This window comes from Fukomys damarensis, unplaced genomic scaffold (genome assembly GCF_012274545.1).
Source record: "Fukomys damarensis isolate Sample0158 unplaced genomic scaffold, DMR_v1.0_HiC HiC_scaffold_16, whole genome shotgun sequence".
NCBI classification, from domain to species: Eukaryota; Metazoa; Chordata; class Mammalia; order Rodentia; family Bathyergidae; genus Fukomys; species Fukomys damarensis.
This window is the reverse complement of record NW_022900928.1, coordinates 29,755,032-29,782,382: the sequence shown is the minus strand read 5'-3', so window position 1 is coordinate 29,782,382 and position 27,351 is coordinate 29,755,032. Positions and strand designations below refer to the sequence as shown.

Sequence of the window (27,351 nt, the reverse complement as noted above, 5' to 3'; positions counted from 1 at the left end):
TTACCTGCACTCTGGCTTTGGCAAGCAGGACAACCCAGTAAAGACCAGACCACTGAGATCTCAGATCCTTCCAGAAAGAAGGTTTGGGTCACCACACCAGGGAAAGAAGTGCATCACCTGAAGTTTTGTGAGAGGGCATAGAATGAATGGAGGATGACTCACAATTTAGATCACCAGAGAGCCATGGAAATGGGACTATAGCAGCCATGTGTCATATCAATTGCTTCTTTTGTACCCACTGTCTCCATAAAGATGGCTGGTGAATGGAGGTACGAGCTTCAAGTGGCTATAAGCAACCTTGCTAACACAGTGTTGCCGAAACCTCCCACATCCTTTGTCATAGGGGAAAAGTTTTCACTGGTCTAAGGACAAGAGGCAAAAAGGTACACAGGGCCAGATCTCCTGCCATGCCCACCAGATGAACTCATCACCTCACCCTCAGTGCTCCCACCTGACAGGCTGGTTTGTATAGAGATATCAGCAGACATCTGTGCCTCAGAGCATCTGGTTGGATTTGGCAAGGAGAACCCTGGCAGATTGAAGGTGGGAGATTTATTTCTGTTGCTGCCTCAATACAGACCTGATTAGGGCGGCCGTGTCCCTTAGTTGAGGGTCACTGCTTTGTCAAGGCAGCCTCCTCTTTACCCTTCCAAGTTCAAGGATAAACTGTCCCTCCCCGTGGACAGTAACTCACTCTGCTACTACCACCTCCAGCTGCAGCACTATCCTCCCTGATTGGCTGTCTTTCCTTTCTTTGAACATGCAGGAAAGGGGAACCACTTTTGCTCATGAATCATGTGATGACTTTCTGCTCCTAGGAAGTGCTCAGTAATAGTAATGATGACTATGACCTCTGATATTCATCATTTACCAAATGCTTTCCACTCACTCATCCATCTCCTATAAAGGAGGCATGAATAACAGTATCTCTGGTTGTCAATAAGGGCACTGAAGCTCAGGGAAACTAGATGACTCACCCAACGTTGCTCAGAGACTGAACTATGGGCTGAGGGTTATAACGGAGATCTGCAGATCCCCAAATTTCCTCCAGGTTGCTGTACCAGCATGGCTTTGACTGTCCCAGGATAATGTCATATTGTTCTCTCCGCCCAAAACATCCCCAGTGACTGTGTATAGCCTCAAGTGTCTAGGAGTCAGGTTCATCCTGTCAGAGCAAATAATCTGTGATCTTTTGTTACTCAGCAGACACTCTGGGCCAGGAATCCTGGTGAGTCTTGTCCACCATTAGTCCTCAGTGAGAGCAGACCCTGCAGTGACCTTCCCAAGAGAGTATTTCAGATCGGAGAGCAGAGTATGAAGGGGAGCAGGAGGCAGAGGGCAGAAACTAGGGGTGGAAGTGGGGGCAATAGGATGGAAAGATAATGGCTCTGGCAGAATCATGGAATGGTGGTAGAGTACACAGGGAAACCTGGTCTCTGGTTCCAGCCCTGACCCTGTTCCCTGCACAACATGACTCATATCTTTGAACTTATGCGGGCTGTCAATTTCTTCCATTATTACACACTCATGGAGGACAGATTGTAAGGTGCCCCATGACTCCTACCTCCTGTATACATGCTGCCAAGTAGTATGGGTAGGACTTGTCTCAGGCTTCTAATTAGTTCATGGCAAGGGTGATGGTGTTGTGTTAGTTGGCATTGTATTATATAATACTGTCTTGCTGGCAGACTCAGCATTGCTGGCTTCGAAGGGGCCAGCTGCTGTGAAACCTACAGCTGACGATCTGGGGGGTTGGAAGCCAATCTTCCCCTAAGCATAGATGAAACCCCAGCTAAGCCTGCCCAGAGTCCTGACCTCATACAGAAACCATGAGGTAATAAAGGGATACTCTTTGAAGTGTAAGTTTGTAGTAATTGGTTATACAATGTAATAAGCTAATACAATGCCTAATTTTTAAAACTCTAGGTAAGTGAGAAAAAAGTAGACAATTGGATGCTAAGGAAGATATGGTAAAATTTATATACTTACATTTTTAATTGACATTAACATGACTTTTCATGGCAAAAGTTCTCAGATATATACAAAAATAGGAAGAACATAATGAACATAAGTGCACCATGGCCTAGATTTTAAAATTTAGATTTATCTACACGTCATTTATCATTTCCCATTTTGTATGATAATTTCAAAACAAACACTAGACATGTCATCCCCCCATATATTTCAGTATACAAGTTTGAAAATAGCAGCCAATTTTTCACATAATCACATTGTCAGGATCAAGCTAACAAATTTTAAAATAACCTCATATAAGCTAATGCCTAGTCCATTCAAATGTCTCCAGTTATCTAAAGAATATCTTGACATTAATACATTTCGGTGCTTGTAATGATGTGTAACAAGAGGTTTAAAACTGTTCCTACCCTTTGACTCAGCATGTCCATTCCTGAGGGTTTATCATAAGCAGAAAATCCAGGGTTATAAAAAGCATGACATTTATTAAAGAATTATTCCTTATGTGAGAAGTTGCAACCAACTTCACCTTAGTGGGTGAGTCATAGTGTGCCCTCTCCTGTGGTCTAGGAATGGGAAGGTGCAGTTGGAGAGTGATCATGGGGTGCTGAGGTGAGGCAGTTCAGACACTGGTAGCAGCAGAAGCCTTCTACATTCCTAGAGTGGAGCAAAAAAGGAAGGAAGGAGGTGGTGGTAACAGAGCCCAGAAACTGAGACCACATAGGGACAGATGTCCAAAAAGTCAGGATCAGTGAGGAGATGCAGCTATCACTGGGACATTGTCCAAAACAAAGAGAGAGGGAGAAATTCCTTGTCTTCTTCCCTTTTTGGGTTTTCCTGTTCCCTGAAAGTGTCCCCTATTGGCTGAATCCATCCAGAAACCTATAGCGAGAGGGTCAGTCTTGCAGTCCAAAGTCTTTCCCTCCTTTCCCCTACCACCAGCCCACCTCTGGGTGCTCACTCAGTCTGGGAAGGTCAGAAAATGTATCTGAGAACAAACAGGTGCAGATAACGATTAAGGGCCAAATAAAATGTACAATAAAAATTACTAACCTATGATATATCCATTCAATGTGTTTCTTGACTACTGAAATTATAATCATAAAGATTTTGTAGCAGTATGAAAAATACTTATGCTGAATCATATAATACATGTGGCATCCTTAACTTTTACCTTTTCAAAATCCTGTCACTTTCTACAGTACTTACTTACCATGTTTATTTGTTGACTGTTACACTCCTCCCTACATAGCTAGAAAATGAGCTTCTGTGAGCAGCAGAAATCTTTATTATTTTCATTTGTCAATGTAGCCCAGGTGTCCAGAAAAGTGCCTGAAACATTACAGGGTTTGGGAAGGAGGAGGCAAGAAGTAGGATGGGAGTGGAGGGAAAGGACAGGAGGTTCTGCTTACATTCCTGCAACAGAACCAAAAAGTGAGTGCTCAGTAAATATGAGTTTGTCAGAGACCAGAGGACAATTGGGGCCTAATTGCCTCCTCTGTGAGCCCAAAGGAGAAAGGCTGCACTCAGGGGTGATGGTATTGTGCAGGTGCTGGGGAAAAGTTAAGACAGCTGAGGTTAAGTTGTTTACAAAAGTAGGTACCAATGGACATTGGAAAGCAGATGAATCTTGTGTTATTTGATTGCTTCTATCTACGTTTCATGAATAAAGGCAAGATGGCCAAGACACTAGGGGCTTCTCTGCCTACTAAGAGTCAAAAACCCACTGGCTGCCTGCATATTAAACTGACTCTCTGTCTCTTTGTCATTTATCCTCATTCATCCCCAGGTCATGCAGAACAAAGTAGTGGGCCTAGGTCCCAGAACAAGGCCACCCAGGTGGGTTGTCTACAGGTGGCTCCACAACACAGGGCTTGGGACCTGGGCTTAGCTACATTAATTGAATGAATAAAGGGATCCAAAGAGAATAAAACACAATATACACTTGACCAGGTTGTGACATGAAACGGGGTATGCATGAGGCTAGCACATACTAGGGATGGTGGCCATATAAAAATTAATTCCCATCACTTCTTGGCCTTTTGGCTAAGATCAAGTGTAGAATTAATTTCCCTGGACTGGAGCTTTAGCTCCATGGTTCTACCACCTGCCTTGCAAGTGCAAGATCCCAAGCTCGATCCCCAATACCAAAAACAAAACAAAACACCCCAAAAGATAATGATTACCCTTGGGTAGGAGAGAGCAGGTAGAGGAGGAAAGTCTATAAACCGCTTGGACTGAGGTCCTATCTCCACATAAGTGTCCATACTAAAAGGAAGACAGAAAAATCTCCTCTCTAGTTCTTGTAGACTCATTGTGGTGTGATGAGCAGAAGCCTGCCTGCCACTTACTAGATCTATGCCTAATCTATCTATCTATCTATCTATCTATCTATCTATCTATCTATCTATCTATCTATCTATCAGATTTACCTCATCTCTCTGGGCCATACTTTCTTTATCACTAAAGTAAGAATAACAGTGATATCTATCTTGGTGTGTTGAATGAGTAGTGTCCAGCACGGGGAATGGCTCTTAGTGACTAATGCTGTGTTCTGAGGTGCTTGTCCTTCCTGCCTGCCTCTTGGGAATGGTAGCTGGCCTGGAGCTGTCCGCAGTGCTGAAGACAGCCTCTCCTTTCCCTCCCTCCCTCCTCCGCTTCTTTACCTCCTTCCTTTCTGCATGTGATTCTCTAGAGCCCTGGGATCTGAACAGATCTAATTTTCCAAATGGCTTCTTCGGGCTCCTGAGGGTGTCAAGGAGGGAATGAGCCATATATGAGGTACTCCCCAGTCAGGAGTCTCAAGAAGCTGACAGCAGCAGGATGGGCATTGAGGCTGTGCTGAGAATGAGAGCCCCCAAGCCAGAGCCTGCTTGGAGAGTGTGATCTCTGAGGAGCTGGTGTAGAAACCTTAGAATCTGCAAAGAAGCAGCAGTCAGCATCAAGAGCTCATCATGGCAGGTAAGTGCTTACCTGAAGAAAGGGACAAGTTGGGTCAGAAAGGTGAATGTTTCCTGCAGGGGCTGCAAAGGTCCTGACTCTGACAGAAGTCCTCCATTCCCCTGCTGTGGGTTCCTATCACCTTCCCATTTTAGTTATTTGTCTGTTAATGTTGCTAGAGCCTTCTTCACCTTTGGGTTATGGTGCTAGGAAGGTGATATACTCCATGAATTTGGCTCTGTAAGCCGAGAAACCTGTGGCTAATCTTCAGGGCCCATCTCCCAGAATCTAAAAATACAAATGGTGTCCCCAGTAGTTGGCAAACTGACCTGCTCTGAGCAGAGTTGGCCCTCTGGCCAACATTGGCAGCTCTGGCCCTCTTGAGAAAAGATTGGGAGAGGAAACTTGACCATTTTCACAGAGAGAAGTTACCTGTTTCTTGATTTTTATTAATATGTAGAACAGCAGATCTGAAGGGTCTTTGGAGACTTAAGCATCTGAATACAGCTCTCTCTGTACATTGGGGAAACTGAGGCACAGAAATGGATGTGAACTCTGTGCCACAGATGAAGGACAGAGCTATGGTGAAAGTCAGCACCTGCCTGGTCCCAAAGCAGGTCTGCAATGGATTTGTGGCCTCTGTGAGCCCTTGCAGGTCACTGAATGCAGAGTTCTTGAGGGCACTTAGTGCAGTCAGCAGGATCTCAAGCCAGAGGAGCCTACTGCTGTTTCCCATGACTGGAAGAACTCCACCCTCCTTTCATTTATGTGCCACAGTCTCCTCACCTGGACATAAAGGAATTGTTTTAGATATTCATTTCTCCATGGAATATTCAGCTCTGATGTTCCATATACCAATGAAAAGAAAGAACTTTTGTCTTTTGTCTGGGAAGTTGGAATCCAAGTTCCAGTTCTGATTCAGTCCTAACTTTGGTAAGACCTTAGACAAATTGTTAACCCAAAGTTTGCTCCCCTGAATGTGAAGGTAAGAAGTCTTTTCCTGGTGGCTCTGGGAGGACTAGGCAAAGAGCTGAATTACAGGTGCCTTGACAAGAAATATTGAAAGGAAAGATGAGCATCATTAGCATCAGTAAGTGCTTGTGTTCCCATCTGGAAATGATCAGCTCTCTGTGAATCCAGAGCTTATTCAGCAGCTCTATGGGTCTTATCTTGGCGGGGGATGGACCTCATCCTGGCTGTTAGAAGACCAATAAGAGCACTGCAGCAGAAGAGCAGGGAGGGCCCAAAGGCTGGGAGAAAAGCAGCCCTCTCTAAGTCAAAGAGCCTTGAGCTGGGAGGACCACAGCATCACAGGCTGTGGATGAGGGGCTGGCCCACCCTGTAAATGGGCTACTTTTCTAGATGGGCAATGTTAAGGCCTATTGTGGAGCTGAGAATCCGACTTCTCACCTCCTTGGCCAGCTGTCTTTGCACTACAGCCCACCTGCCTATCCTCAAAAATCTAAAGATTGTGATGATGAGGTAATGATGATGATAACTATTCCTTTTAGTAAATGCCTACTTAACCCAGTTTCAGACAGCATACACATTTTCATTTTCAGAACTCTCCTGGGTAGTTATTCTCATCTCCCTCAGAGTTCTTCCCAAGGGCTAGTGAAAAAGGAAACGGGTTTATTCTTCTATGTGATTCTTTACTCATTACTCAGCACACAGCATAATGTCTGAGGAGCAACTGTACACCCACTATTGTTCCTGGAGGCATCCTCTCATTTTCCTGTGTTATACTCCTAGGGTGGGGCTGCTTGGAGCACTGCCTCCTCTGGGAAGCCCTATATGGGCCTCCTTTACCCACAGACCCCCAGTCCTGCCTACTGCCTGCACTCTGAGTCAGTTCTCCTCTTGGCTGGGATCTGCCTCCCTACTAGCCTGGAAGTTTCCTAAAGGTGAGGTTGAATCTTATTCCTTCCTGGTGCCCCCACAATCAATAAACTGCTGGCTGTATAAACGGTGAGGGACGAAATATGCCGAGCCCCGTGGCAACAGCAGGGAAATAGGCAGAAGCCAGGCAGAAGCTGCAAGGTCTCAAGGTGGGCCTCAAGGCTCTGGAACAGCAGGATGAAGTGAGGAATGGTCCAAATGTCCTGATCCAGAAGGTCAATGTGGGATGAGGGATGAGCTGAAGAGACTTGGGTCAAATCCTATTTTTCTAATGACTCCAAATCAGTTTTGCTAGGTTTCCTTCTTTGCATAGTATGGATAGAACAAGACTGGGAGATCAGAGATGGGACAGGCATGTGCATTATAAACCCTATAGACACAACTTCTATGAGTACAACCAAAGGAGCGCTGCTGGAACTGGAATATGCAGCTGGCTGCTTTTAAGCTGTGTGTATAAAATGCTACAGCTCCAACCAGGTGGAATCTAGAAGAATTAGGTCATGGTGGAATGGTACTGGGCTTGGAGGGAAGAGGCAGGGGAGGCTCAAAGGGCACTTTACATTGGAAGAGGGAGGCATTATTTTAAGTACCAGGCATGATGTCATTTAATCATCACAATAATGCTGTGAAGTAGCTTTTACTGCTCACATTTTACAGAGGAGGTAAACAAGGCTCAGAAAGCTTTAAAGGTTAGCCCAGAGCCATATGGACAGGAATAGGAATGTGAGGATGGTCAGCTCAGTGCCTGTATGCTGCATACTGAAAGACTGAGCTTCAGCCCACGACTTTGGATGGACATCAGGAGGCTGGGAGCCAGACCTTGGTGGACATGGTGGGAGAAGTTCTTGGAGATCATTTGTCCAAGTCCCTCATTTTGGGGTGGGGGGGTATCTGCCTCAAAATCACATAGGAAGTGCTGGCAGAAAATGCTTGAAAGCAAACCCTGACTACATTCTCTTTTCCCAGGACTCATGGTGGGCCTGTGCCCTGAAGGCTGGGACTGGACGCTGCCACACAAGACCTGCCTGCCCTGCCAGGGCCCACGTCACAGGCCTCCAAGGACAACCCCTCTCCTGTCACTTCTCTCGGTGGTGTTTTGGGGTGGCCTCCTGTGGGCCGGATCCCTCTTCCATCTGGTGTTGGGGGCAGGGACCTTCACTGTGGGGGTACTGGGTCCCTGGGATTGTGATTCCATCTTTGCCCAGGCCCTCCCAAGTATAGCTGCCCAGCTGGCTGTGGATCAAGCCAATCAGGACTCCTCACTATCACTAGACTCACAGCTGGCTTCTGTGGTCCTCCCCTCAGGCTGCAACACTCCTCAAGCCCTGGCCACAATGCTAGCCCACAAGAATACTGTGGATGCGTTTGTGGGCCCTGTCAATCCTGGTTACTGCCCAGCAGCAGCCCTGCTGGCCCAAAGCTGGGGAAAGACTCTCTTCTCCTGGGTGTGTGAGGCTCCAGAGGGTGGAGGTGATTTGGTGCCCACCTTGCCCTCCGCTGCCCACGTGATGCTGTCTGTCATGAGACACTTTGGCTGGGCTCACTCAGCTATTGTGTCCTCCCACCAAGATGTCTGGGTGGCCACAGCCCAGCGGCTGGCCATGACTTTCAGGACACATGGGCTACCTGTAGGGCTGGTAACCTCTCTGGGACCTGGGGGTCAAGGGGCCCCAGAGGTTTTAAAACAGCTCTGCAGTATGGATGGCCTGAAAAGTAAGTACACTTGGACGCCTCCCTCCTGTGGGCAGGCTTGACTTCACACTGCCTCTGATGGGGGTTTCCTCTACATCAGACACTGGGCTGAGCAATTGGCAACTGCTAGTCCACAGCTATTCCTGCTGAAGTCTCCATTCACTAGCTCAGAGGAGGTGTGTAGTCCACCCACATCACACAGTTGACAGGCAGTGCAGCTGGACTCTGAGCTCTGATTCAAGTGTTGGTTGTAGAGTGGGAGAACAGGATACCCTTGGTTCCCACTTTGCGAAATGAAGGACCCAAAGTGTGGGAGCACCTGAGCCCAGGATGGGAGTCAGAGCCAGCCTTGATTTTGTGGTTAGTTATAACTTTCATGGACTCACTGATTGATCCATTGCTTCCTTTATTTACCAAATCCTGTAGTACTGGTACTTAGTCACAGCAAGGAACAGGACAGACATGGTGGCCCGCCTCCAGGGCACAACAGTGCAATAGGAAGACTGCTGTGTGAGCAGGCAGTGTGACAGAGGTGTCAGGGCCATCCCATGAAGCAGAGGCCTGCACAGCCCGAGGGGCAAGGAAGTGGAGGATCCCTGGAGTAGGTAACACTGGCCTGTCTCTAGGGAAGTAACCAGCCAGGGAAAGGCATAGTGGATGGGACAGGGGAGAGCAGATGGATCCTAGGCAAATCTACCCTCAGTGTCTTCAGACTGGGTTATGGCCCATGAGTGTCAGGAAATCAATTTAGTGAATCATGACTCACACGATAAAAAGGGCAGTGCATGGAACAGAAAAAGAAAAGAATAGAATTGAGTACAATAAAATAGAACAGAATGGAACAGAATGAAAATGTATTCTACCTGAGAGTCCCCTGCATGAGCAAGGATTAAGGGGGGTCTGTGAAGCTTTTTCCAGTGGACCTGATTTTTATATACTGAGATCTGTGAGTGTATCCGGGTAAAATGTATCCTGATCCAGCTGGGCCCTGGGGACATAGGAAGGAGCTGTGGGCCCCAGCTATCAGGAGCTGAGTCTGGGGGAGACAGACGCATAAACTACAGGCACAGAGGAGCCCGGGGCTTGGGAGCTCACCCACTTTGGGGTGAGAAGAATTGCACAGAAGAGGTGACGTTAGGACTGGGCTTGGCAATGAGAAGCTGATTACAGATAGAGATGAGAGGGAAAGTCATTCTGGGCAGAAGGATCAGCTCATGTGGAGATAACACGTTCACGGGATGCGGCAAAGGGGGATTGGTTCAGTTCTGAGTGGCTGAACTCAGTGGCTGGGGCAGGGTGGCAGCAGGTGAGGAAATCATTAGACTCCTTTTCTATACCTGTTGTGGGAGACTGAGTTCCAGCCATGGTGTTGGCTTTCAGGAACCAAGAGGCAGAGTACTGAGGTCTCATGCTCTCGAGTTGGATTGTAAGAACTCCACTACTGGCCCTCCAGCTGTGTGACCTCAGGCATGTCACCAAACCCAGAGGCTCAGCCAAACCAGGCTCCAGGTTCTGACTTTTATATAAATCCTCAAACCCAGCAAGGATACTCCTAGCCTTTTTTGATGGCTCCATTTTCTGGGGTGTTCTGGGAAAAGGGGTTGCAGCAGAAACCTGGACCACATCCAGACAGGTAGGGCAAGGATAGACTAATTGGGCTGGTAATTATGACATCTAGTTTTCAAGGATAATTATTTTCTGGCTAGGTCATGTTTTGGGGGAAACATGGTTCTTTAGGGGAAGCAGAGTTCCAATAGGGAGGGCTGGGGTGAGACATAGCAGCAGAGTTTTGAGCAGCTCTCAGGAACTGTAGGATTCTGGGCTCCATGGAAGGCCACAGAGCCCTGAGCCCTCAAAGGTGACCCTGCTGTCCTCCTCCCAGTTGTGGTGCTGTGTATGCACTCAGCGTTGCTGGGGGGCTTGGAACAGACTGCCCTGCTGGGCCACGCCGGTGCCCAGGGCCTGGCGGATGGGAGGCTGGTCTTCCTGCCCTATGATACACTCCTCTTTGCCCTGCCCTACCGCAACCGCTCCTACCCCATCCTGGGCAACAGCGGGCCCCTGCAGAAGGCCTACGACGCGGTGCTCACTGTCAGCCTGGAGTCCAGCCCTGAGAATGAGGCTTTTGGTGCTGCTGGGGTGGGGAGAGAAGCGGCTGCCCACCTGGAGCCAGAGCAGGTAGGTGATCGAATTCTCTCACATCAGAAGGCTGGGGTCTGGGCAGGTGAGCCAAGGGTGGGCCCATCCACTGTGGTCACACGGCCTGTCTCTTTTTGACACGGGATTTTTCTCTTCCCCGAGCAGAGTTAGATCCCACCCCCATCTCTCTCTCTCCATCTCTCTGTGCTGTGTTCTGCTCTGCTCTATCAGTTCTCCTCTTGGTCTTCTCCCATTTCTACCCTCCAACTGCAGCATTCTCAGCTCCTGTCATTCTTTCCTCCTGCTTCTGTCTGTGTGGACATCCTGCCTCTCTGGCTTACATCTCTCTAGCAAATTGTGAAGATCAGGAGGAAGTGCTGGGAGCACTGAATGAGGAGAGGAAGGATTTCCAGACACCTCATTAAGGTGAAGAGTGTTACTGGTGGGGATGAAGCTGCTGGTTTGGTTTTGGCTCGTAAGACTCAGAAAAACTCCATTGTCCCTTGGGCCGTCTGCTTCTTGGTTATAAGAAGACGGTAATATCTGGAAGTAGTGACAAGGAGGGTCATTCAATCATTCAATCAAAAATGTGGATTGAGTCCTTCTTATGTGCCATCATATCAGGTATCAGGTATCAGGAGTCAGGTATCAAGAGCCGGGTAGTAAACAAGACAGACCTGGGCCTCAGGGAGTTTTATTGTGTTAGGGAGAGACAGGCAATGACAGAGTTCAAATAGTGATGATGCTGCCAAGAAACAGAAGAGGATCAAGTGATAGACAGAGGCTTGGAGGGAGTAGTGAGCAACTAGAGACAGGATGGACAAGGTGGCCTACTCAGGAGGTGGCACTTGAGCTGTGAATGATCAGGAAGCAACCAGGTGAGGATTCAGATGAAGAACAATGAGGTAGCACCTGATAGAACCAGGGGCTTTGGTTTGGAAAACTTTGAATTGGTGGTGGCCACAGTGATGGTGGCCATAGGGACTGGGAAGCTGCTGAGTGTAATAATGTGGGATTACATTAGGGGAGAGAGTAGTAATCTAAACCGTTTCTCCTAGCAGAGGACCAAAACCTCCTATAGGGTTGTGCGGTTAAAGGACTTTCTTTTCCACAGGTGTCCCCACTCTTTGGAACCATCTATGATGCGGTTGTCCTGTTGGCCCATGCCCTGAACCACTCTGAAAGCCATGAGGCAGGGCTTTCAGGAGCTCATTTAGGGGACCATACAGGGGATCTTGATGTGGCAGGCTTTAGCCAGAGGATCCGGACCAATGAGAAGGGCAGGAGGCTGGCCCAGTATGTCATCTTGGATACAGATGGTCAAGAAAGCCAGCTAGTCCCCACCTACACTCTGGACACAGCCACATGGCAAGTGCAGCCCCTGGGCAAGACTATACACTTTCCAGGAGGGGCTCCTCCAGCCCGTGACTCCAGCTGTTGGTTTGATCCCAACAAATTATGTATGAGAGGTAATTCATGATCTATCCAGCCATCCAACAGCCACCCATCCATCCATCTGTCCATCTATCTATGTACCACCCATCCATCCCTTTACCCATCAATCCATCCATCCACTCACCCCCACTTATCCACCTCTATCCATCCCTCCTACCCATCTATTACCTACACTCTGGACACAGCCACATGGCAAGTGCAGCCCCTGGGCAAGACTATACACTTTCCAGGAGGGGCTCCTCCAGCCCGTGACTCCAGCTGTTGGTTTGATCCCAACAAATTATGTATGAGAGGTAATTCATGATCTATCCAGCCATCCAACAGCCACCCATCCATCCATCTGTCCATCTATCTATGTACCACCCATCCATCCCTTTACCCATCAATCCATCCATCCACTCACCCCCACTTATCCACCTCTATCCATCCCTCCTTCACCCATCTATCCATCTAATCCATCTATCTTTCTACCCATCCCCCATTTATCCATATCTGCCTGTCTGCCACCCCCTGCCCTTACACCCATCTATTTACTGCCCATCCCTTCATCTATCCTTCCTTAAAGTTTCTCACGTGGATAGCCTCGGATAAGTAGCAGGAACAGATGCAAAGGAAGGCTGTGACACTTCACTGAGAAGACTGAGCCAGCAGCTATGTGGTACCAGGGAAGACTGGCAAGGCATCCCTCAGATGAGCAGGGCTAAAATATTTACAGAGACATTGCCATCTCTCCGATCTCCTAACACCACAGCTTTGTTACTAGGCCATTGCCCTCCATGGGCACCGCTAGAGAGCTGAAGCTCAGAAAGGATTGACGAGCTGCCCCAGGTCACGCAGGGAGGCAGGAGCTGAGCTCTCACAGGGAGCGTCAGTCCTCTGACTGCAAGTGCGGGATTTCTTTTCCTTGTGGAGAATGTGAGACTAGGAAGCCTATGCCATTCTGACTCCTCTTATTCATCCATCCCGTGTGTCAGACGTGATAAGACTGTGCTGACATTCACGTACCTAAGTCTACAGAGATGTGTGCACATAGGTGTGCGGAGAGGGCCACCCACATTCTCTAACTCACACCTAGTTGCAGCTACTGCCACTGATGGGTAGCACGGATTTGATCAGGTTTGTTCAACTCTCTTCCTTGCCCCAAACCTCTGGCCCCTTCCTTCCGACCTGGGCTCTCTCTGCTCTCTCAACCCAAGTGCACGGGCATGGCCAATTCTTCGCATTTCCTGGAATGCATACTGCCCTGTTAGGCTCCCTTGACTGTGACCCCTTTCCCTTGGAGTGCTTTCCTAGACCCTCCACTCCACCTAACTTTGCCTAGCTATATCTTCTTTGTCCTTTGAGGTGAACTCTGTAAGTCAAGTTGGGGCTCCTTACCTGTGCTCCCTAGGCATATGGTATAGTATTCATAGTGCCGTCTCTCTCCTTGAGAGACATGAGCCCTAAAAATCCCCTGGGAGAGGAACAGAGGTAATGGCTTCACCCAGTCTTTTACTTGCCCCAGGCACTGTGCTCAGCCCGGGGCTATAGGGGAGAATGGAACATTGGCCTGCCAACACAGGCAGGAGTTTCAAGCCTTGCCACTGGGGAAGCAGTTAGGCAGTGTGTTCCCATTTCCCAGGTGAGACACCCAGGAAGTGAGCACAGGGGTGCAGTGATGGGGCTGTCGCTATGTGGTGACTCTTGTCTGTCCTGGCTTCCCCACAGGTACACAGCCCTTGAGCAGCCTCCTGACTCTGTCACTGACCTGCATCCTGGTGCTGGCTGGAGGGGCCCTCGTTGTCCTCATCAGGTGAGACTGTCTTGGCCTGAGCCAGCTCTGGCTCTCCCTGTCCCCCTACAGGACCTTTCTGTGGCAATCTGTCTCCATCCTCCGGGACCTCACGGCCACCCATAATCAGGGCTATCAAGGCCCCAGCTAAGAAGGTCTGTTTGAGATCCCAGGAAGAGGCCTGTGACCCACCAGGAGATGCTGACCCCTGAGCTTCAGACTGTCCTCTGTACAGTGAGAGGGGTGGTCAAGATCAACCCTGAGGACCCTTCAGCTATAAAAACAAATTCTCTCTGGGTTCCAATTGCTGTGCTCCTGAATCCAGATGGTCTTTGAGCCTCAGCCTCATCTAGCAGGGGGCAGCCTTTCATTCCCAGCTTACCCTAGGCTCTGGCTATGTCATGGAGTCTCCAGAAACCTTGGGAATGCTGAGGCTAGGACTCAGAAGCCACATCAGGCCCTCAGCAGTTCCAGGCCTGAGCCCAAGGCCTAGGGTTCCATGAGGACAGTGCTCAGTACGCTCAGCTAGGACTAGTGAGACGCGAAAATGAAACAAGGAGAGAATAGCGGAGGACTCTGAGTCAGAGGTGGAACCAAGGGCCAGACTGAGGTGGGGCGACCTTTGTAGTACCCATACTGACCTCTTTCACTAATCTCCAGACTAGGCATCCAGCAGCTGAAGCAGGCATGGGGCCCCCATCACATCTTGCTGACAGCCCAAGAACTCACTTTCCTCCACAGACCTCCAAGCCGACAGGTAGGTGGGGTAGGGCTGAGCTGGTGATTAGGCAGCTGACCTCGGTAGAGACTGGGCTCCTGACCATGCCTGCCCCCTCCAGCAGCTGAACATGGACAGTGCAAGCGAATCGAGAAGCATTGCGGATGGTGGAAGCCTGAGATCAGTGGCCGAGGGGTCAGCAAGGAGCCTGCTAGCACCCCAGGAAGCCAACAACATGGCCCTATACCAGGTGAGGTCTTCTACCACTCCAGGGAGGCCCAGAGAGCTGTATTAGTTTGGAGGTTATTTGGCCCATTCCTGTCAGAGAATGGAAAAATGACCCAAATAGGAACCATGGCTTTCCTGGGTCCTCTGCCAAGTCAACAACAGGGTACAAGTGGAAAACAGGACTTTCAGCTCATAATTCCTGGCCATTTGGCCCTAAGAACTGCCCATGCCACAGTAGTAGTCAGTGTTCTCATCACTGAGACACTATATTTGACACTCACAACTTACAGCAGAAGAGGTTTAATTTGGCTCATGGTTTAGGGGGAATTCACTCCATGGTCTGTTACCTCCAAGGCAAAAATGTCTCCTTCAACCTGGTCTCACCTCCTAACAGCACATTTACTTGTGAATTTATCACTGGATCAATTCACAGATAAGTATAGCATCCTCTTGACCCAATCACCTTCCAAAAGCACTACCTCTGAACACATCAGGTATTTAAGAGACAGTCTAGATCTAAACCATGAGATTTCTGATTCCCAAGCCCCTGACAACAGCACACAGCTCTGGACAGCCTCTAGCAGACAGATGTTAAACCAACAAGACTATGAGGTTGCCAGAACCACTGCAATTTCTCAAGTGCTGTCATCCTCAAGTTCAGCAACTCAGTGATACTTCAGTGTTCTTATTCTGTGACTCCCACAGTTGATGAGCTAACTGCATCCATGGGAAACATCCTGAGAGTCTTGCTGCATCTTTTCTACCTTTTCCCCTAGAGAATTCCACCTTTTCTCTTTTCTGCTTTAGTGATATGCAAAGTATGTGTTGTCTGTGAGAAAAGGAGGTACATCCACCTGGGGTAAGGGGAGAGAGGCCTGAAATTGCAGCCAGGGCTGCACTGGGCCAAGAAAAGGACAGAGCACCAGCTTAAGGACACTTCCTCTCCCACCCTCCCTTGCTCCTTTCCTAGGTCAAAGGTATGCCCTTCACAGGGTTTGGGGCATCAAGGATGTCTGACACCTGCAGAGTCAAGCTGATGTCAAGGTGAAGAACTAGCATGCTTCATAGCCACCATCTCATTGGCCCTGGAGATGTGGGGTTATCTTCAGTTCCTTGCAGGTTTAGAACCTAGGGTACAGAGAACTGAAGTCACCTGCTCAGGTCCCAGAGCTAAAAGGTGATGAAGTCAGAACTGGAACTTGGTTCTGTCAGTCAAGCCAAGGGTCTGGCTCCACCTGGGCCCCAGTAAAAGTCTAGCTATGATCCTTGCTGAGCAAGCTCTGTGCATCACAGAACACAAAAGAGCACTTTCCCAGGGGAGAAGCTGGGGCTGACTGAGGTAGAGATCTCCTGAAGTCACACAGCTAGGAAACAGCAGCAGGCAAACTTGTTCTTCCTTGAACAGGGAAAATGGGTTTGGCTGAAGAAGTTTGAAGCAGGCACAGCTCCTGAGCGGCACCCCAGCTGCCTCAGCCTCCTGAGAAAGGTAGGACTGTTTGGTTGAGGTGGGATGGGGAGGATCTGCTCAGGGCAATCTGTGTGGATTGATCCCCACTCAGTGTGGAAACTTCTGGCCTCAGAGAGAAAGTCCTGCTTGTCATCACGATCTCTGCTCATGACCAGCCACTCTACTGCAACTAGACACCATCACTGTTACCATCACACATACACACACATCCCTAAGATCACATTACCATGCCAGTATGGTCCTCACCATAGCCACCAGGGACACAGTCCCCTCCAATAGTGCCATCATGTGACATCTCAACACCCTTGAGAGACCCTGTGCTGCGCCCTTCCTCCATCTGCCTGTCCAGGCATCTATCTGCTATTTTTGAGCACTCTCATGTGCCAGGACATGTTCTGGGCTTTGGAAAAGAGAGGTCCTTTCCTTGGAGCAGCTTCTGGTCACTTGTCATCACTAACCACATAAGTACCTTCGCCCTGAGATTGTCCCACCCCAAGAGACACTGTGGGATAAGGACAGGATACAAGAACATCTCAGACAGGATTCTGCCTCCAAGGAACACTAGCCTCCCTGGGAAACAGAGCCAACAGTGTCCAGCCACAGGGAAATTGGAAAGAGTGCAGGGAATTTGAAATAATCCAGAACTGTTCCTGGCAAGCGATGTATCTTTAACCAATGATGAATTTTATGAGAATCTTACTCTTGCTATTTTTTATTACTGTTTCCAACACCACCACTCTGAAATAAAGTTTGGAGAGATTAAGTGGCTGGGGGTAAAGCTAGGCATTTCCCAGTGGTCATCTTGCAACTAACGTGAGGAGATGTGTCTTTCTCTCCCTCTCTCCCCTGCCTCTCTCTCCTGACACACCCAGAAAGTGTCAAGCTATACCTCAACCTTTTAAATTTTTAATTTTGAGGCCGGTTTTTACTAAGTTTCCCAGGGTGGCCTCAAACTTGTAATCCTCTTGCCCCCGCTGAGGAGCTGGAATCAAGGACATATATGTAGTCACTCAAATCTGAAAATTGCTTGGGTTAGCCATAAGCTTTTCAGCATCTTCACTGTGCTGTTCTATCTATCACACTGTAATAATTTACCCCAAAATAATAGCTTAAAACAATGACCATTTTATATCTTACAATTTTGTGGGGAAGAACCTTTGGCAGGGCTCAACTGGACAATTCTGCTTTGCTTTGCCTTGGTTGGAGGATAGCTCAGTAGTGCTTAGCTAATAAATGGGCTGTCAGATGCTAGTAAACTGGCCCATAGGCAAATCAAGGACATTGTCTACTTTGATAAATGACATTTTTTAAAAGAGGCATAAAGGATTTATTACAGAGAATTTTTAAATACACACTTAAAGAAATAGAGTTATAGGCCCTCAAGAGAGAAGCACTTTATAGTTGAGAACTGGGAATATTTACATGTTTTTGGCAGTGGAAATCTGTGGAATTTGAGAGTCCATAAATGAAATGTTATTGGAATAAAGCCACGTTCTCTCCTTTATGTGTCGTCTATGGCTGCTTTCATACTACAATGGCAGAAATGAATGGTTGTGACGGAGACCCAAAGGGCCTAAAATATTTACTCTCTGGACCTTTCCAGGAAATTTGCTAATTCTCAGACCAGAGGCCCTAAAATGGCTACACTCATACTCAGTGCCTTGGCAGGGCAGTTGGAAGGCTGGGGTCTGCTGGATCCATCTCCTCTTTCTGTAATCTCAGGGCTTCCCTATGTAGCCTCTTTAGGGTGGTAACTCAGGTTAGAGGACTTCTGACCTGGGGGCTTAAGGCACCAAAGAGAGGGTGACAAGGGACAGGGACAGGAAATGAAAGTTGCCAGTCCTGCAGGCAGAAGCATACAAAACAATTTCCACTGTATTCAGCTGGTCACAGTAGTCACAGAACTACGCCCTCACACTCAGGGAGAAAGGCCATGCTTAAATCCCATGTTTCCTAGCGAGCTTGTGAATCTCCAGTGGGAGAGAATGTGCAGGTTTCTCACTTAGCCAATCCATGAACTGTTTTTATGAGGCGGGCCATGCCGGACAAGGGCTCTTTCTGTCCTGCTTGGCAAATACCAGTGTCCCTGACTAGGTTCCAGTTCTCTCTCCCTCTCCCTCTCCCCCTCCCTCCTGGATTCTGAGGCAAGAACCCAGGGCTGTGTGTGTGTGCTAGGCAAGTGCTCTACCACTGAGTCTCTATCAACGCTGAATGTGAGCTTTCTAATTTCCTGAGCAGCTGTCAGGAACACTGCTACCTGCTAATACCAGATCCCTTCTGTTCTTCCTCCTTCCTCAATACCCTAGCCTTGGGACAGAAAACTGATACAGTTTCTAAGTCAATCGTGTCACTTATTTTGAGAAGAAAGCCTAGATCTCTACTCTGTGGAGGTGATTATAGCTCACTTATTTATTCATCAGTGGTATTTCTACTCACTTGTTCATTCACATGTCTACCCATCCACCATCCATCCATCTATCTATTAACACAACCAACCAACCATCATTTCTAATACTTCTCTGTGCTCATACTTGTACTGGGTGCTAAGTACAGGGGACCTCCGTGTAGACTTACCTGGTGTAGCCTTCAGAGGGTCCCCCGAGGGCTGTTAAGATACCCACTGCTCCAGCAGATGCGAGAAATGCAGCATGAGAATGTCACCACCTGCCTCGGCTTTTTCGTGACCCCTGGGGTCAGTGCTCTGGTGCTGGAGTACTGTACCCGGGGCAGCCTGGAGGACCTGCTACGGAATGAGGCCCTGCGACTAGACTGGACCTTCAAGGCCTCCCTACTGCTGGATTTGATCCAAGTGAGGAACCTCCCCTGGAACTGTGGGCCCATCGGGAGGGCAGGGAGACAAAACAAGTTCTGGTATCCCACACCTGGGCTCTTCTGGACTTCTCTAACTGAGAAAATAGAATAGTGTGGTGAAAGGGGAGGGAAGGCAGAAAGGCCTTCTGGAGCTCGTGGGAGTTCTGAGGCCCCTCTCATGCATCATAGACCCAGAGGGTCCCTATTACGTCTACCCCAGGGCATGCGGTATCTACACCATCGGCACTTGACCCACGGCCGCCTCAAGTCCCGGAACTGTGTGATGGACAGCCGTTTTGTGCTCAAGATCACTGACTATGGCTATGCCAAGCTCCTGGATACCCAGCAGTCACCCCAACCCCAGCCAGCCCCAGAAGGTCAGCTCCAGAATGGGCAGGGCCCCGGGGTTCTGAGACCTCTGCCTAAACCAGGGCCTTGAGAAGCAGGGGAGTGGGAGAAGATATCCTGTCATCAGTCACTCCTTGTGCCATGACCTTGAGTCTATGACTTCTGCTCTAGAGGAGCCTCAGGCTCTTTATCTGTGACCCCAGAGAATAGAAGTGCCCATGTCCACCCAGAGCAGAGGGAGAGGCTATGACATCACAGATGTGTGCTAGCTCACCTGGCCCAACCTGCTGCAGTGAGTGATACGTGGTCCTGCCCTGTGATTGCAGAGTTGCTGTGGACGGCTCCTGAGCTGCTGCGGGGTCCCCAGGAGCCCAGGCAGGGCACCTTCAAAGGGGATGTGTTCAGCATGGGCATCATCCTTCAGGAAGTGCTGACCCAAAGCCCCCCGTACTTTTCCTCAGGGCTCTCAGCAGAAGGTATGGTGTCCACTCCCCCTCCCTGGCTTGTCCTTGGCTATAGTCTCCAAATAGTGAGCTCTGTCACCATCAGGAAATCCAAGCCTGAAAATCACTACATTCGTATCTCAGGTCTGACTGTGGGTATTGAATTTCCTTGACTTAAGCCAGGCAAGCTTTCGGCTACTTTGCCAAAGTGGCAGCTGACCGGCTACAGCAGTTAAAAGCATTAATTTCCGGTGCCAACTCGGGCCCCTTCCTTTCTCTCCCAATGCCACTGCCACATCTGTAGGTACTCACGCCTAATGCATGGTCCAGCAACAGATTGCATCTCTACAGACCCATCACTCACACAAATCACTCGCTCTCTAAGCCTTGGTTTTTCATTTTTAAAATGGAGAGCCAATAAAAATGTACCAGCGCCAGCCTGTGGCTGACATGGCCAGGCTGCTCAGTAGTTGGAGGCTCAGTTACCTGCCTGGTGGGACTCTTTCCAGGGCCCCTCTGTGGCCATACTTTTGTTCCCATACACACTTACAAAATAATCCTGCCCCTGTTCCCCATTGTCATCTGCAGTGTAGACATTTTCTCTCTTCCAGCCCCAGGGTCAGGACCTAACTTTAGAAATGCCCCCGCCCTTCTGAGTTCTCTGTCAGGGCTCCCTAGAAACCAGTACCATACCAAAAAGAAAAAAGAAAAGCCTGAAGCCTCATATACTATTCAACTATTAGACTTTTAATACCTGCTGACTATGAAAAAAAGAGGGAAAATTTGCTCTGAAAGTAACAACACTTTGACAAGGATTTGTATTTTATTCATCGCAACGCCACCTGCACACCTTTGTAGAGCAGTACTGGTGTGCACGCATGCTCATGTGTGGTGTTATTGACTCCTTCTGCACACGTTCCTATGCTCTAAGGTCCTCAGGGTCTGAGGCCTGCAGGCTGGGCACCTCTGGGTGGGCCGGGGAAAATCAAGCGCCCTTGTAGGATTTGTTTTTAACTTGCCCTATGCCGGTTCCCTCCTTCACCCCCAGCTGTGTTTATAAAACGAGACAGTCACTCCTGTGCTACCCCCAACAAGGAGGCCAACAAAGGCCTGAGAAGGGACTAACATCCAGCAAGTTTTCTCTTCCTGGCTCCAGGGGATCCCATCTCTGGATCCCAGCCCTCCTCACAGGAAGTTAATCTGCTGTACCTCATAAAAATCCTAAAGGTCTGTAATATTGTAGGTGAGGAAACTAAGGCTCTGAAAGCTGATACAACATGTATAGAATATAAATGGATTACTAGGAGCCCCGTGCTGACCCACTGGCAACTGAGTAGAGGCAGTGGCAGAGAATGTGCCACATACTAGCACCTCACACCTGTCACCTCCTCCTTCAACACCTCTCCAAATCAGGCCATTTATTGAGCTCATTTCACAGATGGGGAGACAGAGGCTGCTCTGTCTCCATGGTCTGCTCCACCCGCTCATAGAGAAATGGAGACAGATCCAAATACAAATCCAGCTCTCCCAGCTCCTGGTCTGAGATGCTTTCCCTGACTGAACCCTGAGCAGACCCAAGAAAGCACCAAGGCTCTGTCCATGGGCCGGCTGCACCCTGGGACCAGTAAAGGGGGTGGGACCCATCCCAGTGACCTGATCAGCGTGCTCTAAGGTCTACCCTCCTCTCCCTCTGAGCACCCTCCCATGAGCCCTCTAGGACCTCAGGCTCACAGCCCACATGGTGTTTGTTGCAGAAATCATCAGGAAGGTGGCATTTCCCCCTCCCCTGTGCCGGCCACTGGTGTCTCCTGACCATGGGCCACCTGCATGTATCCAGCTCATGAAGCAGTGCTGGGAAGAAGCTCCTGATGACAGACCAAGCCTGGACCAGATCTACACCCAGGTCAGGGCTCTGGGAAGAGGCGGGCACCCATCCATGGGCCTCACTCGGCCTGGCAAGAGCCCACAATGGACCTGAGGTCTGGAGATGCCATGCATTCAGGGGTCCAGGGCTGGCATCATCACCCCTGTGGTCCACCCTCTGAGGAAACCTCCCTCAGAACTACAGGTTCCCAGGATATTTGTCAGGGCCTCCTAAGTTTCTTGCTTCTGTCTGGCCTCACAGCAGCCTCTGAAAAGACATGTCCTTATCATGGCTTTGCAGAACAGGTAAGAGGCATAGGTCAGTGAGGGGACTTGGCCAAGGTACCTAACTGAGACCTAGGCCTCTCTGTCTGTCGGTAGAGCTATTCAAGGAGCCTCACTCTGGACTGGGCCTCCGGGCACCTGAGCAGAGAGGCCCTTTGTGGCCCAGGAGACAGCACTGCTTCCTGAGTCAGAGACTGGAAGATGAGGGGCCCTGGGGTCCCCCAGTCAACTGTGGGACTGCAGTGGGAAGGGTAAGGCAAGTCTGGACAGGGCCTTAGGCACAGTAGAGTGTATGGACCTGACTGAGACAGCCAACAGCTCCCCACGGCCAACCCATCAAGCTTGGATGACATCGTTTTTTTTTCTTTTCTTTTTTATTGAGTTTATTGGTACCTTCTAAATATACAGTACAGTTTCATTCATCATTGGGATCCTGTACCTTTACATGTCAGATCTTGGTTCTCATTGTTTTCCCCATACCCCTGCCCTCCCTTCGCCCCCTCCACCTCCCCTATTTACAAAGACTTTGATTCTATTTTTTCCTTTTCTCATATTTTTTCTTTTCCCTTCTTTCCTTTTCCTATCCTTCCCAATTCCCCTACATCTTTAGCCCTTTTCTTCCTATTTCACATTATCAGTTATACAATTTGGATCTTATTTACACTTTTAGTTTTTCACACCAGAGAAACTTAGGTGTTTACACATGTGTGCCTTATTTATTTCACTTAAGAGTATGGCCTCAATAGGCATCCATTTTCTTATGAATGACTCTAGTTTCTCATTGTTTATGCCTGAGTAGTATTCCATTTTATTTAAAAAAACACATCTTCTTTATCTAGTCTCCAACTGAAGGGCAATTGGGCTGTTTACAAGTTTTAACTATTACAAACTGTGCCACTATAAACATTGGTGCACATATGTCACTGTGGTGTGATTCCTTTAATTCTTTTGGAAAGATACCCAGCAGGGGGATGGCTGGGTCAAATGGGACCTCTAATAGTAGTTCTTTGAGGTATCTCCATATTGATTTCCACAGTGATTGCACCAGTCTGCTCACCCACCAACAATGAAGAAGGGTTGCTTTCTCCCCACAACCCTGCCAACATTTGTTATTTCTTGATAGCAGCCATTCTTTCCAGGGTGAGATGAAATCTCAGTGTTATTTTCATCTGCATCTCTCAAATGACCAGTGATGTTGAACATTTTATCATATGTTTATTTGCTGCTTTTACTTCTTTGTCTGAGAAATGTCTTTTCATTTCAGATGCCCATTTTTTAATCAGGTCTTTATATTTGGGTGGCCTGATTTTTTCGAGTTCTTTATGTATTCTAGATAATAGTCCTTTCTCTGAGGAACAGCTGGTAAAAATATTTTCCCACATCGTAGGTTGTCTCTTAGCTCTGTTGGTGGTTTCTTTTGCATGGCAGAAGCTTTTTAATAAGATGAAATCCCAGTTGTTGATTTTTTCTTCTAGCTCCTGTGCTACTGAGGATTTCTTCATAAAGTTTTTTTCCTATGTCAATGTCTTTGATAGTTCTGCCTAACTTATCTTCCAGCAGGTTTAGAGTTTCTGTTTTAATATTTAGATCTTTAATCCACTTGGATTTTAGTTTAGTGCATGATGAAAGATAAGGGTCTAGTTTTAATCTTCAGCAAGTTGAAAGACACCATTTCATTATTCCAACACTATTTATTAAAGAGGCTATCTTTCCTCCAGTGAGGATGGTCAGCTCCTTTTTCAAAGATGAGGTAGCTGAGTACATCTGGAGTTGTTTCTGTATCTTCCAATCTATTCCACTGATCCTCAGATTTATTTGCCAGTACCATGCTGTTTTTATCACAGTGGCTTTGTAGTCCAGTTTCAAGATGGGGATTGTGATACCCTCTGTCATGTCTCTGTTGCTCAGATGGCTTTTGCTATTCTAGGTCTCTTCTGGTTCCAAATGAATTTTTGGACTATTTTTTCTAGTTCTGGTGAGATATAATGTTGGGATTTCAATCGGGATTGCATTGAATCTGTATAGCAGTTTTGGTAGTATAGCCATTTGCAGTTGTTGATTCTTCCTACGCAGGAGCAGGAGATGTCTTTCCATTTTCTTATATCTTCTTCAGTCTCTTTTTTCAGAGTGCTGTAGTTTTCAGTGTAGAAGTCTTTTGCTTCCTTTGTTATACTGATTTCTAGATACTTCATTTTTTTGAATGATATTATGAAAGGAATTATTTCCCTAATTTCTCTCTCAGTGAGTCTTTTATTTGCGTACAAGAAGGCTATTGCTTTTTTCAGTGTTGACCTTGTATCCAGCTACTCTACTGAATCTTTCAATTAAGTCTAGAAGTCTTTTGGCAGAGTTTTTTGGGTCTTTTATGTAGAGTATCACATCATCATTAAATAATGACAGTTTAACTTCTTCCTTTCATATCTTTATTTCTTAAATTTATTTGTCATGTCTAATTGCTGTGGCTACTGTTTCCTGAATTGTATTGAACAGGAGTGGTGATAGTGGACATCCTTGTCTTGTTCCTGATTTTAGCATAAAGGTTTTCAGTGTTTGGCCATTTAATATGATGTTGGCTGTAGGTTTTTCATAGATAGCCTTTATCAAGTTGAGATAAAGACCATCTCTTCCAATTTTTTGCTGGGTCTTTAAATCATGAATGGGTGTTGAATTTGTCGAATGCTTTTTCAGCATCTATTGAGATGATCATATGGTTTTTGTCCTTGATTCTGTTAATATAGTATATTACATTTATTGATTTATATATGTTGAACTATCCTTGCATCCTGGGATAAACCCGACTTGGTCAGTGTGTATGATCTTCTTTATGACCCTCTGTATTCTGTTTGCCAGTATCTAATTGAATATTTTTGCATCTATGTTCATTAAGGAGATTGGCCTGTTGTTCTCTTTTTTTGGTTGGGTCTTTCCCTGCTTTTGGAATCAAAGTAACACTTGCTTCCATGAATGAATGTGGAAGTATTGCTTCCCTTTCAATTTCATTGAAAAGTTTAAAGAGTAGTGGCAGTATTTCTTCTCTAAATGTCTTGTAGAATTCAGCAGTGAAGCCATCAGGACCTGGGCTTCTCTTAGTTGATAAACTTTTAATTACATTTTCAGTTTCACAGATTATAATTGGGGTGTTTAGAACTTTTTAATCTTCTTTGTTCAACTTTGATAATTCATAAGTATCAAGAAATCTGTCCATATCTTCTGTGTTTTCCATTTTATTAGAATACAGTTTCTAGAAGTAGGTGTTGATCCTCTGGATTCCTGCTGGATCTGTTGTGACTTCACCTTTTTCATTCCTAATTACATAGATCTGAGCCCTTTCTTTCTTTCTTTCTTTCTTTCTTTCTTTCTTTCTTTCTTTCTTTTTCTTTCTTTTTTGAGACAGGGTCTCACTATGTAGTTGAGACTGACCTGGAACTCACAATGTAGCCTAGGCTGGTCTCGAACTCACAGCAATCCTCCTGCCTCAGCCTCCCAAGTGCTGGGATTTCAGGTGTGTGCCGCCACACCCAGCTCTTTCATTTTTTTGACAAGGTTGGCTAGGGGTTTATTGATTTTATTTAGTCTTTTGAAAAGCCAACTCTTCGATTCATTGATTTTTTTTGTATCATTCTCTTAGTTTTCATGACATCTTTACCTCCCCTTCCTGCCCTCCACTACCCAGCCACAGAGGCAAGTTGCCAAAATGAGATTCACAAGCTAGAGGGGTGTCCTCACAGCAGAAGCAGAGGAAGCATGCAGACAGGAGAACCCATGGGTTCTCTGAAAGCTGCTCACACCCCCACTGCGTTCTGGCATCAGGGAGTAGGGGTGCTCCATCTCACAGATGAGGCTCTGGGCCTCAGAGTACATGAGCTCAAAGTGATCACTGTGAGGGTGAGTGGCTAAGCTAAAATGAGCTACCAGATCCTAAAACAAGAGCCTAAGAGCTCCTCCAGGGGGTCAAAAACAGCTGTGACTCACAAGGCAAGGGAAGAGGCGCTGGCCCTTAGTGAGGGGCAGCTGTAGGAAAGACTCCTGCCCAAGGCTTATGGTAAAGAAGACTGAGGTGCTATATATGGTGTTCAGCATGGGAGGGGGACTGTATCTCACCATGGGAGGCTGAGGGTGGGAGTGGTCGGGTTCACCCCTGTACCAACACCTTCCTATTCTCTCACCTCCAGTAAGCTAAAGACTGTTCAACCTCAGCCTCTTTACATGCTGCCTGGGAAGACAACTAGCCTTGGTGAGGTGTGGCCAGCAAATCAGATAACCAGTCTTTAAAAGAGAAGTAGCTCTCTGGGAAGAAGGTGAGAGAGGTTCAAAAGTAGGGGCTCTAACCTTGAAGTGAAAAGCTGGTTTATATTCATGTCCCACTGCCCTGGGAATACAAGCTAATGCAATCCAAAAAGAGTTAATATTGGGAAGGAAGGAGAAAATAATTGCTATTTTCAGGTCCTGTGATTGCATTCCTGGGCAGCCCAGGAGAACAATGAAAGAATCATTTCAAATAATATAATGCCTTAGTGGGGCAGTTGATGATAAAATTAAAGACTTCATCTTGAAACTGCGTCCCTTAAGTTATCACTTCTCAGGTTCTTTGTTACTTCATTTATTAAGTGATGGCTCTCAGTGAGCTTGGAATCAGCTTCATGTCTTGATGTCCTGCCCATACTGACAGACCTCTGAAGCTTGTGCTTTTAATGGGCAACACAAATAGCACCCATGAGGGGTCACCGCCATTCCCCAACTTGCAGACAGTTGGCTGAAAGAAGTGGGTGTTAATGGGGTTGGACACACACACACACACACACACACACGCATGCACACACACACTGCTACAAACATATGCACACACTGATATACACTCTGGTATACTCTTCAAGCTTCTGGATTAGACTAGAACACACACCTTCACTTTGACCCTTGCCAATCTGCTTCTCTTACTGACTGCACTTTAGGAGGTGCAGACCGCCTTGGGGAAGGTTCTAGAAAGTTTCCCTAGGAAACTGCTGCCACGCTTCCTGACAGGCTGTTGCTGAAGGTGCAGTTGGCTGCAGGTGTCCTCACAAGAAGACCTAGGAGGTGCTTCTCTTTGCTTGGTAGGAGCAGAATTTGTGTCTCTTTTGAGCAAATACTTTAATGCTTCATTGCCTTGTGGCCTTTGCGGATTGTGTAACCCATATTTCCCTCTTGGTTTTGTTGCTAGGAAACTCATATCAAAATAGTGATCAAATTTTAACATGCACTTTGCATATAGACCTCACTACAGGAATAACCTTTTCTTAGCAACTACAAAAAAAAATCTTTGGTTCTAATGTCCTCACAT

At 47.4% G+C, this 27,351-nt stretch overlaps 1 protein-coding gene across 1 annotated transcript in view; it reads left to right on the top strand.

The window, feature by feature from the left end:
* The first annotated feature begins 7,607 nt into the window (after nucleotides 1-7,607).
* LOC104855102 (guanylate cyclase 2D-like) overlaps nucleotides 7,608-27,351 on the top strand; it is a 32,259-nt gene continuing 12,515 nt past the window's right edge. Inside the window, exons 1-12 of the mRNA XM_010613910.1 lie at nucleotides 7,608-7,645; nucleotides 7,780-8,526; nucleotides 10,388-10,683; nucleotides 11,759-12,113; nucleotides 13,807-13,891; nucleotides 14,531-14,627; nucleotides 14,710-14,838; nucleotides 16,222-16,302; nucleotides 18,917-19,093; nucleotides 19,316-19,472; nucleotides 19,770-19,919; nucleotides 21,641-21,789. Of these exons, the coding sequence (XP_010612212.1) occupies nucleotides 7,785-8,526; nucleotides 10,388-10,683; nucleotides 11,759-12,113; nucleotides 13,807-13,891; nucleotides 14,531-14,627; nucleotides 14,710-14,838; nucleotides 16,222-16,302; nucleotides 18,917-19,093; nucleotides 19,316-19,472; nucleotides 19,770-19,919; nucleotides 21,641-21,789 (2,418 nt within the window). The 5' untranslated portion in view covers nucleotides 7,608-7,645; nucleotides 7,780-7,784. The remainder of the gene's footprint in view (nucleotides 7,646-7,779; nucleotides 8,527-10,387; nucleotides 10,684-11,758; nucleotides 12,114-13,806; nucleotides 13,892-14,530; nucleotides 14,628-14,709; nucleotides 14,839-16,221; nucleotides 16,303-18,916; nucleotides 19,094-19,315; nucleotides 19,473-19,769; nucleotides 19,920-21,640; nucleotides 21,790-27,351) is intronic.